The sequence below is a fragment of the Sorex araneus genome, chromosome 10 (genome assembly GCF_027595985.1).
Source record: "Sorex araneus isolate mSorAra2 chromosome 10, mSorAra2.pri, whole genome shotgun sequence".
In the NCBI taxonomy this organism is placed as follows: Eukaryota; Metazoa; Chordata; class Mammalia; order Eulipotyphla; family Soricidae; genus Sorex; species Sorex araneus.
In genome coordinates, this window is record NC_073311.1 from 42,614,058 (window position 1) to 42,628,358 (window position 14,301).

General features: G+C 39.3%; 1 protein-coding gene across 4 annotated transcripts in view; it reads left to right on the top strand.

Moving 5' to 3' along the window:
* Positions 1–14,301, top strand: part of ANO4 (anoctamin 4) — a 439,919-nt gene that overhangs the window by 228,659 nt on the left and 196,959 nt on the right. For 3 of the 4 annotated variants that reach the window (XM_055118276.1, XM_055118278.1, XM_055118279.1), the window contains one exon: positions 5,160–5,264. The exons of the other annotated variant lie outside the window; for it this stretch is intronic. In XM_055118276.1, the coding sequence (XP_054974251.1) occupies positions 5,160–5,264 (105 nt within the window). The remainder of the gene's footprint in view (positions 1–5,159; positions 5,265–14,301) is intronic. 4 annotated transcript variants of the gene reach the window in all.

The following is a 14,301-nucleotide window of genomic DNA, read 5'->3' on the forward strand; positions in this document are numbered from 1 at the left end:
TATTTTCTCTTATACTCTGTAACTTATCTGTTAATGATCCAGATCTATGCTAATTTGATTACTGATCTTTTCTGATATGAGTCTGTTTCTTCTCACTGCACATTTTTGTACATTTTATGACTTAAATATCTTTGGATATCATTACTAATTTATTTTTCCATGCATAATTAAAATTATCTTGTTCAGTTTAAAAGATATTTTAATACATTCATTGAGATTTAGTCTTGTTAATAAAGAACATAGGGCTGGGGTGATAGCACAGCGGGTAGGGCATTTGGCTTGCATGCAGCCGACTCGGTTCGACTCCTCTGTCCCTCTTGGAGAGCCAGGCAAGCTACCGACAGTATCCTTCCTGCACGGCAAAGCCTGGCAAGCTACCCGTGGAGTATTCGATATGCCCAAAACAGTAACAAGTCTCACAATGGAGACGTTACTGGTGCCCGCTCTAGCAAATCGATGAACAACAGAATGACAGTAATACAGCGATACAATAAAGAACATAAAGAACATTCTGCTTGCAGCTCCACTGTCTCAGGCGAGGCTCACTCCTGGCTGATATCACTGGGCCTATTCAAATCGAGAGGCAGAGCTCCTATGGAAATCAGAGCTCCTCCTTTCTGGTTGGGGCCAGCAGGACCCACATCCAACATGCCATATTAAGGGCCCACACCACAGCTCCTGAAGTGTGCGGCCGCTTATGTGGTGCACGATAGATCTACTCAACAAATTACATGCTGCTCACAGTTGTTCTTCCTGTCATTTTGTGAGAACAGAGAGGGAACAGAGAGGGAAGACAAAACCCAACTTCTTGCTAATCCTTCACTCCCTTCCTAGGAGGCTAGCTACAAAAACTCACCCCCAGCATTGTAAGAATGCTAGAAAGACAATGGGGAAAACATGTAGAAAATCACCAAGGTCAATGAGCGAAAATAATAGCACTGAAGACATAAACAACACCAGTAAAACCGCAGACTACCTTTAATGACACTATGATGGGGATGTTCAATGATTTCAAAGAAACAATAGCACAGGTAATCAGCAAAGCACAAGAAAGTATGAGAGTAGAAATAAAATAAAGCTATTACAGTCAGAAGTAACAAATAAAGTATATGGTAGGTGATATAAAAATGTAAGAGGAGCTCTTGACAGCAGAATTACAGAAGCTGAGCAAAACATTGAGGAATTGCAAGATGAGGAGAAAATCACTAATAAACAGCAGAAAGTGAAAACTAGTTTGAAAAGAAATGAACAGCATTGGGGCTGGAGCGATAGCACAGCGGGGAGAGCATTTGCCTTGCATGGCTGACCCGGGTTCGATCCCCGGCATCCCATATGGTCCCCCAAGCACTGCCAGGAGTAATTCCTGAGTGCAAAGCCAGGAGTAATCCCTGAGCATCGCTGGGTGTGACCCAAAAAGCAAAAAAAAAAAAAAAAAAAAAAAAGATGAACAGCATTACAGCATTAGAGAACTAAGGGTTGAGTTCAAGAGGAACAATCTGAGAACCACTGGAGTCCCTGAAGAACTGGAAGGCAAATGTGAAAAAATGATAGTTAAAGAAATCATTGATAAGAACTTCCCAGAGTTGAGGATTATAAACACCAAGATCAAAGAGGCCAGAAGGGTTCCAGTGAAAATAGGCTCAATTAAGAAAACTCCAGGGCACCTTACACTCAAAATGACAAAATCTAAAGATAGAGACAGAATATTAAAAGCAGCAAGGTCAAAACCAGAACTTCCATGTAAAGAAAAGCACATAAGATGTATAACAGATATATAAAACGAAACTCTATAAGACAGAAGAGTATGGAACAACATAGTACAGAACCTCAATGAACATCTCACCAAGAATAACACTCGATCCAACTAGATTATCATTCAGAGCTGAAGGAGCTATAGAGAACTTCAGGAACAGGCAACAGATCAGGGAATTTAGAACCTTGAAACCAGGAGAGATAAAGGAGCTTCTTTAAAAGAAAGGAGAAACTTCCCATCATGTGGTATTAAATATGGTACTAAGTAATATTCTTCTCTACTAGATTAAAAAAGTTAAAAACGGGCCAGAATGATAGTGCAGTGGGTAGGGCATTTTCTTTGCATGCGGCTGACCTGGGTTTGATCCCTGGCATCTCTTATGGTCCCCCCAAGCTCTGCCAGGAGTTATTTCTGAGTGCAGAGCCAGGAATAACCCCTGAGCATCACCAGGTAGGTGTTACAAACAAACAAACAAACGAACGAACAAACAAAAATTACCCCAAAAGCAACTAGTTAAAAAAAAGTTTAAAAACATAAAACATACAGCAATAAATCATCACAAATTGACTTTTATTGATTTATATTCTAATTCTATTTATCATTCTTTTAAGATTTTTGAGCCAAGCAGTATGAAGTAAATTTGTTAGATCCCTCCCAAGGGGGCAAAATTTTTAAAAAATAGCCTTATTTATTTATTTATTTGTGAGTCACTGTGAGGGTACAAGTTACAGATTTACACATTTTCGTGCTTGTGTTTCCCTCATACAATGTTTGAGAACTCATCCCTCCATCAGTGCCCATTCTCCACCACCAATGAACCCAGTATCCCTCCCACCCCCCAGTCCCATCTCTCCCTGCCCACCCCACCTCTGTGGCGGGTATTTCCTTTTGTTCTCTCTCTCCTTTGGGTGTTGTGGTTTGCGATAGGGGTATTGAGTGGCCATCGTATTCAGTCTCTAGTCTACTTTCAGCACACATCTCCCTTCCCACTCGGGATCTCCAGCCACATTTTACTTGGTGTTCCTTCTCTATCTGGGCTGCCCTTCCCCCAGGATGTGAGGCCAGCTTCCAAGCTATGAAGCTAACCCCCTGGTACTTATTTCTATTATTCTTGGGTGTTAGTCTCCTACTCTGTTATTTTATATTCCACAGATAAGTGCAATCTGTCTATGTCTGTCTCTTTCTTTCTGGCTCATTTCACTTAGCATGATACTTTCCATATTGATCCACTTAGATGCAAAGTTCATGACTTCATCTTTTCTAACAGCTGCATAGTATTCCATTGTATAGATGTAATAGCTTCATTTATGATAGGAAAATTTTGATTCCCACAATAAAGTTCAAGTACAGAATAAAATTTAATGTAATATGTCTTAGATGCTAGACTTGAAAACTTTGTTATGTAAATGAGAATAGGTAGTATACTAAATTGTGTTAAATGATTTTAATTTTCTTATTGGCATAGGTTAAATAATATAGCAATTAATTATTACAAATTAACTTTTGTTGATTTATTTTCTGACAGTTCCATTTGCCATTTCTTTGAGTTTTGTTGGAGCAACCAATATGAAATTAATTTGTTATATGCCTGCCAAGGGGACAAGTTGTGGAGTGACAGGGACCCGGGGGACACTGTTGGTGGGCCTGGTGATGCAACATTGTATGCCGGAAACAATTCGATTTATTATGAGCAGCTTTGTAAATCATGGTGTCTTAATACAAATAAATAAAAAAATTTTAAAGGCATATAGAAAAATGGGAGAAAAAAAGGAATTTGAATCCCGTTTGGCTCAGAACCTAAGCCTGTAGTTTTATCTGTAGCTCTGTTTACCTTTATCTTATAATTACTGCATGGCCAAACTCAACTTAAATTTTTCAGACTGACTCTGTGCCTGCAGACTGACTAAGGGCTGGTTATATTGTGCAGACTACAACTTCTGCCCTCTGTTTTTTTCCTTCAAAATTTTGTTTTTTTACAGTGCTATGAGTTGCAAAATTATGCCTAGCAGGGTTTTTGACATACAGTGTCCTCTCACTGATTCCTCCACCAGGGTCAGCTTCCCTCCACCATGTTCCCAGTTCCCTCTCCTACTTCCTCCCCTCAAACTCTAGCCCGCCTTTTTGACGGGCACCTTTTACATTTGGTTAAAAAAGTTTGTGTCTCATGATTTCAGTGTTGTTGGCTCTGTGGCTTGGCTATTTGGCTCTATCACTCCTTAACACTACAGATGCACCTGAATCTTTTTGACCCCCGCCCCCGTTGCTTCTCATCTATCTCTTCTTCCCTTGCCCTTTATTCTATTTCTTTCCTTCTCTCTAAACTGTCTAAACTCTAAACCCTTTAAACCCTTGCGTTTCCTAATCCAGTTACTGTAGATGCCACATATAAGTAATATCATCCTGTGTTTATCCTTGTTCTTCTGTTTATTTCATTTAATATGATATCTTCCAGTTCCAGCCTTGTTAATTTCTACCCTCTTAAATTTTTCCTTTTAATCTATTATTACTCACATCTGTTTTCATCCTCAAATAAGAGTCCCTGTAAGAAACTCTGTTTTAGCCTTTTAGCATTTCAGGAATGTAACTGAATTTTTATTCAAAGCTAGAAATGATGGTTCCTACTGAAGAATTATTCAACTAGAATCTTAGCATCCAGGGTATGCCTCATTCTGTTTATCAGGCTTCTTATTTTAGCTCAGGCTTTTAACCCTTCTACATACTTACTGATTAAGAAACATTTATAAATGTGTTATTGTTGAAGATACAGCTACTTTTCATCTCTTGGTTCCTTTGAGTTTCTTAAATGGTGTAGGTGGTGAAACAGCATGAAATTCCTTTTTCTTTAGAATACATCAGACACACTGCATACAAGAAAGGCTTAATTACTTCACAAGATAAATAACCAGCATTCTGGTCTAATTGAAAAAAAATAGTATATTAGGGAAATACAACTGTGAGAGAAGCTACTACTTTTTTCCCAGTGATATAATGAAATCCTTCCTTAAGACTAACTTATTATTATTTTAAAATGGTATCATAAACAGTTGGTGTTGCATGCTATTTTATTAGCCATGAATAAAATAGGAATAATCTTGAATGTCATTGGGAAGCTAATAAGCTCGAGTCTTCACCTGGAAAATTGTTGGTAAATTCTCTGACATACGTGATGTTGCGATAAAGCCGTCACTTTACTTTTGTATTGGAAATTAAACCTTTGGGGTTCCAAATGGAGCAAATAATGGGTAATGTTCCTTATTGTTTTTCAAGTCATTGGTCCAAGAGGGAGGTTCGTTGGCAAACCAGCTGGCTGTTCATTCTAGATTTTGACATTGGTTCTCCTGAGGACCCTAATTCTTGGCTCGCTGAAAACCAATGCAAACTCCATGAATATCTTTCATTTCTCTAGAAGGAGGTGTGGATTTGCAAGGCTACCAGCTGGATATGCAAATACTACCTGACGGCCCAAAGAGTGATGTGGACTTTTCAGAGATTCTTAATGCAATACAAGAAAGTAAGTTACTCTCACATTTTAAATTCATCTCACAGGGAGAAAGATTTTTAAAACTTGGGAGATTTCAAACTAGAAACCTTAGATAACAACCTTTTTTAAAAAAATAAAAAGATTCTGCAAAATAATTTTGAAACCATAAGAGATCATGAACTGCAGTGTAATTTGTAGAAGAGAACTACATGTTGTTGGGGTCTTTGAAGAAACCTTGTAGAAAATTGTAACAGATTTATTTGATATGCTACAAAATGTAGTAAACCTCTAGGTATTTTGATTTTTTGGATTCATTACTTAATCATAACTGCAGAATGAAATTTAAGAGACAGGGACTACAGAGATTGTACAGTGAGTAGGATGCTTGCCTTGCACATAGCTGATCCAAGTTTCATCCCTGGCACCTCATATGGTCCCTTAAAATCCAGACAGGAGTAAGCCCTGAGCATCTCCTGGTGTGTGCTCCCTAACCCCCCCCAAAAAAAAACAGAACACTATTTCTTAGCTCAAATATTTCAAAAGGAAATGTTCACTTTGAAACTAAAATCAGAAGTTTATTTTTCAAAACAGTTTCTGGAGTCATATATGATGAGCTATAATACAGAAGTGAATCTCTGAAGCATTTTCATTAATCGAGGTTTACTCTTGTACTGCTTTGTGTTTCCTCGTTTTCACTCAGACTTTTATAATCCACATTTGTAAATCCAAGTGACAGACAGCATTGTGCATGGGGATGTGGCACCCTATACTAAGTTGCTAACATTCTTGTTTCATTATTAGAGCTCCAGTTCCAGATACTAATACTTTTTTTTTTATATCAAATAACATTATGTAATATTGAGTGTGAAGGGGAGCTAGAGTGATAGGACAGCGGGTAGGGCACTTGCCTTGCACGAGATCGACCCGGGTTTGAATCGCAGCATCCCATATAGTCCCCTGAGCACCGCCAGGGTAATTCCTGAGTACATGAGCCAGGAGTGAACCCTGTGCATTGCTGGGTGTGACTCAAAAAGAAAAAAAAAATGAGTGTGAAGGATTCAAACTTGAAGAGCATATTGCCTAAAGAACTCCAGCACATTAGCACTCCTTTGTGATATTACATTCTGATTCTTTTGACATTTCCTTACTGATTTTCTTATGAGTAACTTTAAACGTTTTTTTAGTAACTGTTATCCCACTGGCCTTTATTCTCCCTCCTGATCATTTGACACGATTGATAAATAGCTCTGACTTAAAGAGACGACAACTTACAGTGAGAGAAGTTAAGTGCCCAGGTAATGTGATCAATCATGAAGATCAGGCTGGATTGGGGCCCTCTGCCCTTCATCTAATTCTGTCATGAATGTGTATATGAGAGCGGGTTTAGCACATTGAAGTGGAGGAAGCTGGCATGGAAGGAAATGGGGCCGCTTTTGAGAAAATTGTTTTTAATGAAGACTCAGATTGTCAGCTACTTGTTCTGGCTGGACAATTTCTTTGTATTAGGTTAATGAATAAAGGAAGAAAAAAATTCCCAGGAGAATCAAAATCAAATTAATAGACATTGGACTGGGAAAACCTTTTCATGAAAAGTTATACCATTGTGTAATTACTTGCTTTGACTCAAAAGATGGTAAATGATGGAAGTTGGGTTCTTTGCAGCTAGAAAAACTGAACTTAAATTTTTTTTAATTGAATGAGGTTCTGTAAAATAAACCATATGTTTATAAGATGACTTTTTAGAATTATCTCTGTGGATGTATCTCAATAAAGACACAATTTATCTGATAACCATTTTTATCATTTAGAATGGTGACCCCTTTACAAACTAGTAAAAATGTAAATTTATGATTACTTAATATTTAATAATAAGAGATAAATTCATTATATTTTTCAATGTAGCTTTCTGTTTTCCAAAATAAATTTAACAGCTGTCCACTTTTTTAAAACTAATCTATTATAAAAAGCTAAATTTTTTTTTTTTTTGCTGAGAGGGCTTGGCACATAACCTGGGTTATTGCCAGTAGGAAATATTTGTACCAATTATTTACTTGAAATCTCTATTAATATTCCAAGTGTGGTTAAAATTTTAAACCTGATTATTGAAAGTTCTAATAAAAATTCATTTTGGAGTGCTGGAGAGATAGGACAGCAGGTAAGGCACTATACTATCCCCCAAGATAACCAGGATTTCTGAATGCAGAGCCAGGAGTAAGCCCTGAACACAGCCAGTATGGCCCAAAAAACAAACCAAAAACCGCATATTTTTGTTCTTCAAGGAACTCTACTTTCTGTTTCATAGGAAGCTGTGAGAAACACTATACACAAATGTGAAAATGCAGAATCTGAACATCAGTTTAACTCATCTCTGTATTGAGATTAGTAAGATGGTGTAAATATTGAAATATTTCTTATAATTTCTTATAATTTTATGGATGTGTATGTGTTACTGTGAATGAGTGTCATGACCAGCCTCTAAGTGTATGTATGTTCTTGTTTAAAAGATTTCATGATTTTCTTTCTCAGTGCTGCATAGTATTCTATAGTGTATGTTGAACTATAGAATACTATAGAATCTGTATTTGAGGATTTGGGTATTTTCATATCTTGGCTATTGTACTAAGTGCAGCTTTAAGAAAGAACAAAATCAGCAGTAACACTGATGGAGTTAAAGGATAACATGCTGAGTGCAGTCAGAATGACAGCGACTCATCTCTCTCATGTGTGGGACTTGAAGATACACAGTGAGAAAGGTGTTAATGTGTTATGCATGAGACCCTGTCAGTAACTGTACTGTAAACCAAATGCAAAAATTTATAACAAATAAAGCATCTGTCATAGAGTAGACTGGTGGGTGGGAGGCAAATGGACAGGGGGACCTTGGTGGAGGGAAGTGGACACTGGTGAAAGGATAGGTGTTGAAACATTGTGTGCCTGCATAACCATAATTTCATGGTGACTAACTAAAAAATATTTTTAAAGATACACAATGATGTGGCAACAAAGATCCAAAGGCAACATCGGAGGGAACTGAAGTACACAAATGATTTGAGGTGGGTGAGAGGCAGAGGGGGCAGAGTTCCTTGAAGGAAGGAGATGGGTACCCTGGTGATGAGTGTGGTGTTGGAATTGTGTCCACAAGAATCCATTATTAATCATATTGAAGCCATCATCAATAGTATTTAAACCATTATTAATAACATCACTATTAAATAATAGAAAAAACAAAACATTTAGATCATAATTACAAGATTTCATGAATGTTTGAGGGAGGCCAAGCATCCTCATAGTGTTCTCCAGTACTGTTTCTTTTCATAATTTTTCTTCTTTGTGGAAGTGGGGTGGGGGGTCAAACACAGCTGTGTCCAGGGGCTATTTCTGTCTGTTTGTTTAGAAGTGAGCCCTGCAGTTCTTAGGGGACCATATGTTGCACCAGGGATCAAACTGCTCATGGCATTCAAGGCAAGCATCTTACCCCTTTTCCTATCTCTTTGGCTCTATATCTTTTCAAAACAACCCTAAATCAATACTGATAGCATTTTCATCATTTTTCAGGTGGAAAACACCACCTTTCTTCCCAAGGTTATCTTATTTTAAATATGATGGAATTAATATCGATTCATATGTCAATTTTTGCTCTGCTAAATTAAAGAATAAATCAAATGATGAGGAAAAGAATATTTTGAATTTGAATAATTTATATGGTTCCATCTCAGTGCAAGGCCCCATGATTTTAATAATTCCAGAACTTTATTTTTCTCTGTAGTACTTATTCACTGATGGCTTCATCTATTCTCAAATAAGCTGGTCATCCCAAGTTGTTTTTCAAGTTTCCCTATGTCAGAAGTACAGCTTAAAAGGACAAGAAATTATCCATTCATACATCTATCTATCTCACCAGTCTGGGGGAAGATGCTATATAAAGTATAATATTTGAAATCTGTGGTGAATGCTTTAGCATACTGTTCAATTCAGGATAAGTTGGAAACTTCTTAGATATAGCTTGTGTTTTGTTTGTTTATTTTGCTGGTTTGGGGGTTCATACGTGGCAGTACTTAGGGCTTACACTTGGCTCTGTGCTTGGGGATTATCAGGAATTATTCCTGGTGGTGCTTGGAAGACCATATGTGGTTGAGTATTGAACTTGGGGTCAGTTGTGTGCAGTGTTAAGCACCTTCTCACTATATTTTATGTTGGGCCACAGCTTGTGTCTTGATCAGAACAACTTGACTGTTTTCTAGGAGGAAAGTATTTATTTGTGATAGTATAATGTTAAGGAATGAGACCCATCATTGTTACCAGTTTGGGCATATGAATACACCATGGGGAGTTTGCGAGGGTCTCCCATGTGGGCAGGAAACTCTTGGTAGCTTGCCAGGTTCTCCTAGAGGGAGAACTAGGCTATAAGATGTTCCAGGAGTTTGGTTTTATAGTCCCTGGATGTTGGCTTTTGGTGAGATTACATGGCGCCAGGGCCAGTCCCTGGGTGTGACCACCTAGCTACTGGAAATTGGGGAATCTGGACAGAAAAGGCCCAGTCCTGATCCGAGCAGGCTTGGAGGTCTCAGCCCCCAGGTCCCACATACCTGGGTTCCTTCATGCGTGAGGCTCATCTGAATGTGTGGAGAGGGGCTTTGAGCATGGCTGTGGCTAGGCTCTGGAGATCTTTGGCCGAGGAAGCTCTGAGGTGGGGAGCCCAGCCCCTCCAAGAGGCCCCAGGGAAGACAGCCAGGCATGGGGACAAGAGGGGAATGGGTCTCATTCTCCTGACCCTGAAAGAACCTCCAATGCAGACCATTGGAAAGGACAAGTAAAGAGAGGCTTCTAAAATCTCAGGGCTAGGACGAATGGAGACGTTACTGAAACTGCTTGAGAAATTCAATGATAAACAGGGATGATGATAATGTTAATGAGGTGTGTGTGTGTGTGTGTGTGTGTGTGTGTGTGTGTTCTCTCTGGTCTCATTTTTAGTTCTCTTTACATCCTCATCCTTAACTCCCCATCCCATCATGGCATCCAGAGAGTGAATGATTTTTGTACATAAAACTCATGAGAGTACCCTTCAGTAATATCCCAGTTTCGGTGGGAGGGAGGTAGGGAATGGCTCTTTTGCATCCCCGTGGGAGGCAGTGAGAGGGATGGTCTGCTGTAGCTGAGCTACCTGAATCGCCAGCTATGACTGGGATTTCTTATCCAAAGAAGGTACAGCTCTGCTAGGGTTCAGGGATGTTTGGAAATTGTGGGGAAACACTAGTCTTTCTTCCCTGGTGTTTTGTTTTGTTGTAGCCTCGTAACTTCAAGCAGGATATGGAGTATAGCTGCTCATTAAATTGTGTTAATGAACGAACAAATTCCACAGCAGTCTTCAAAGAGTGAGGCCCTCCACAGTAGCCAGTATGATTTGGGCATGTGAGTGATCACTTTCAGTGCATTGCTGCTTCTAACTACCCCCCTCCCCGAACTTTTAATAGCATCCTTATTATGTTCGTACAACAATCAGGATGTCAACAATGACTGCATTAAATCATCCTCCAATCAATGAATGGGATGAGGACTTGAAATTAGATTTGACTCCACGTATTGATGACAGATTTATAGGGAACCTTTTCACTCTTGAGTTCGTTTAGAGAGATTCACACCCTCCATATACTCAAAAGATCTTTGAGTGTCTGTCATCTATAATGACATTCCTTTGTGCTTCTAAATGTGCCTACGGGATCTCATAGCTGTTCCTCCATGGGTGCTCTTCTCTGCTTCAGAGAGACACAGTCATTCCTCAGTGATATCCGGGAGTACTTTGGATTCCAACTTTTTGTGCCCCGATTTCCGGTTTCATGGAGAAATACATGGTTATGTCATTTCAAAGGAGGAGAGTGGAGAACGCATATTGAACGTGTAATCTTGTTTGAAAACTCTGTGGTTGGCCTTTGACCTTTATCGGGTCTTTAATCCCTGTGTCTTCCTTCCTGTAGTGCTCAAAGGGATTTAGTTGTAGTAAATGCATGAAAAGGCCACAGTGTGGTGTCTGGCACATGGTAAGCACTGCATGAGGGTTGGCTGCCATTTTGTCTTTGTTCCTTTCAATGATCCTGAGTGGTATTATCCCTCCTGTAAAAAAGTAGGGAAAATTGGGGGTGGAGTAATAAAGCAGGTAGGTGCTCATCTTGCATGTGGCTGACCCAAGTTGGATTCCTGCACCCCATATAACGCCCCAAGCCAGATAGGAGTAAGTCCTGAGTGCAGAGATAAGAATAAGCCCTGAGCACCATCAGATGTGACCCCAAAACAAAAAACAGTGAGAGGAATTAAAGATTAAGTTAAATAACTTATTGCAATAGCTAGTGAGTAGGAGAACTAGCATCTTAAGTAAACTGTCTGAATATAAAACACAGGTTCTTCCAGACAAGGGCAAGTTTGAATACACTTTCAGACTCTCTAGTGCAGAACTTTTGACATTGTGAAAGATAACCAAGGCTGTTGGTTAGAGCTTGAGCTGGTCTTGCTTCCTGTCCTTACCAGGCTTATAAGAGGTGCCGTGATCACCTGCCTTGTTATGGAAATAATCAAATAGTCTGTCTTTTCTTTAGAATGAAGTAATAGCAAGAGAGTAATAAATGTGCTGCCAAAGAAATGAGTTAGTGGTGTTAACCCATTGTGGAAAATCCCACACCATTATTTATGCTATTATATAAACAGCACATCACATCTGAGCCAGAAAATGCCCATGCCATCAGTTTTTGATGAGGACCACACCGTTTTAAAATCTCATGACTTTTGCGCGTCAGAGTGATAGCACCGTGTATAGGGTTCTTGCCTTGCATGCAGCCAACCCAGGTTTGATTCCCTGGCTTCCCATATGGTCCCCTGAGCATCGCCTGGAGTGATTTCTGAGGGCAGAGCCAGGAGCAACCCGTAAACATTGTCCAGTGTGACCCCCAAAAGAGAACAGAACAAGCTCATAACATTTTTTTGGGAAAAGACATATTTTGATTCTCAGATATTTTCAAATAAATTTCCCTTGGCAAATAAATAAATAAAATAAAAGGTGCCTACTCTTTGAACCCTGGATTTCTTGTCCTAGTTTTTCTTTGTTGAGATGATAACAGGATTCTATGCTGTCACTGGTGTTCATTCCTAAATATTTTATAGTAACAGAACATCCTTCTTCCCACCCACATTTTTATATATCATCTCAATATGCAAAATAGATCATAGAACTTGGGGGGATTTAAGTTCTATATACTTTAGGTAAATAATAGATGTGGGTGGCAGGTATAAAGCTTTGTCCCCAGCGTCCTCTTCATCCTTTCTAGAACCCTTAAGTTCCTCAAAAGAATCCTGTGATTCTGGTGAACATACTCTAAAAACCACTGGCCTGATGGAAGGGAATAAAGCCAGCTACAGAAGGATTTATGTCCTTTCCAATTCTTTTAGTTATTTATTTTGAATTCTCCACATTAGACCCTCTGTATTTTTTTTTCCTTGTTGGCAAAGCAGGCAGTCTCTGCCTTAGGGACTTTATCAGACTCATTTAAAGAGTAATGAACATCAAGAGTCCTTGCTTTGCTAGTGTCATATAAATGCTAAATAGGGTTTAGCTTTTTAAAATCCTAGCCTAAGGTGCTCAAATCTGTGTTGTGTCTGTGTTTGCCTAAATTTTTAAAAACATTTAATTTGATCTATTTGTTCAATCTCAAAAAGTGTCAGACCGTCAGGCTGCAGAGGCAGAGTCTGGCTTTATTCAGATAAATGTTAAAACCGTGACAAGATAATTGCTTGGTGGTTACATGATTTCTGGTGCTTGAAAGCAAACATAAGAACAATAGCGCACTTTCCACTAAAACAAGCGGACTACAAATTGCACAAATTGAGGGTGGGAGGCGGATGGTGGTCAGCACTGGGTTAGAGATTTGGGGGTCCCCTCCTAGTCACCTGGGTGTACTCAGTCTCCCTCAACCTGACTTCTTCTCGTACCCATCTCCTAAGATGTGCTGAGAAGGAAATGAGCCTGACACCAAGTACCTGCGCGTCCCAGCCTGCGAGCTCTTCCTATTTGAGTCACGTAGATAAACTCTGCTAGAAAGAAGAAATGCTCATCAATCTTCCTAACAAGATCATTAGAATAAGGAAAAGAAACACTTCACGTTATTTCCAACCCAATTTTACTTTTTTTTTTTTTTTTTGCTTTTTGGGTCACACCCGGTGATGCACAGGGGTTACTCCTGGCTCTGCACTCAGGAATCACTCCTGGCGGTGCTCAGGGGTCCATATGGGATGCTGGGAATCAAATCCGGGTCGGCCTGCATGCAAGGCAAATGCCCTACCCTCTGTGCTATCGCTCCAACCCCACTTATTGTATTTTATTTTTTATTTTGGAGCCACACCCAGCTGTGCACAGGGCTTACTCCCTGGCTCTGTGCTCAGAGATCACTCCTGGTGGGGCTCTGGGGAACCATATGTGGTGCTGGGGATTAAACCTGGCTTGGCTGCATACAGGGTAAGCCATTGCATTCTGGCCCCAGCTTTCATTTATTTTAAGATGGACATGGATCCCCTCAGCCTGCTAGGCCTCGTGTCAGTTTTGATGGTGTTTTGATGTTCCACCTGAAATGGCCCCCAAGAATAGATATAAAGATGAATTAAACATAGACAGCAAGAGCTAAGCTTGTACTACAAACTATTATATTTGATTTTTTGCTTCCTAAAAGAAACCTAAAGCTTCCTTTTCAATTTATTATTATTATTATTATTTTTCATTTTTTTTGCCAGGCTTTTAGGTCGCCACTGTATAGTATCTTCAGAATTCTGAGTATCCAGATATAATAATTTAGAACTCAGGGCAGAAATAGGGTAATGAGATGGCATTTCAGAGAACAAATATAGATCCCTGGCTGATACGGCAAGGCCTCTATGTCTTCATTAGTGATCTCTAATTTTACTTTCTTTTCTGTGCATCAGAAAGTAAAATTAGAGATCACTAATTTAAAGCACTCTTGTACTATCATGAGAAGGCAGTGCGTGTGTGTGTATGTGTGTATGTGTGTGTGTGTGTGTGTGTGTGTGTGTG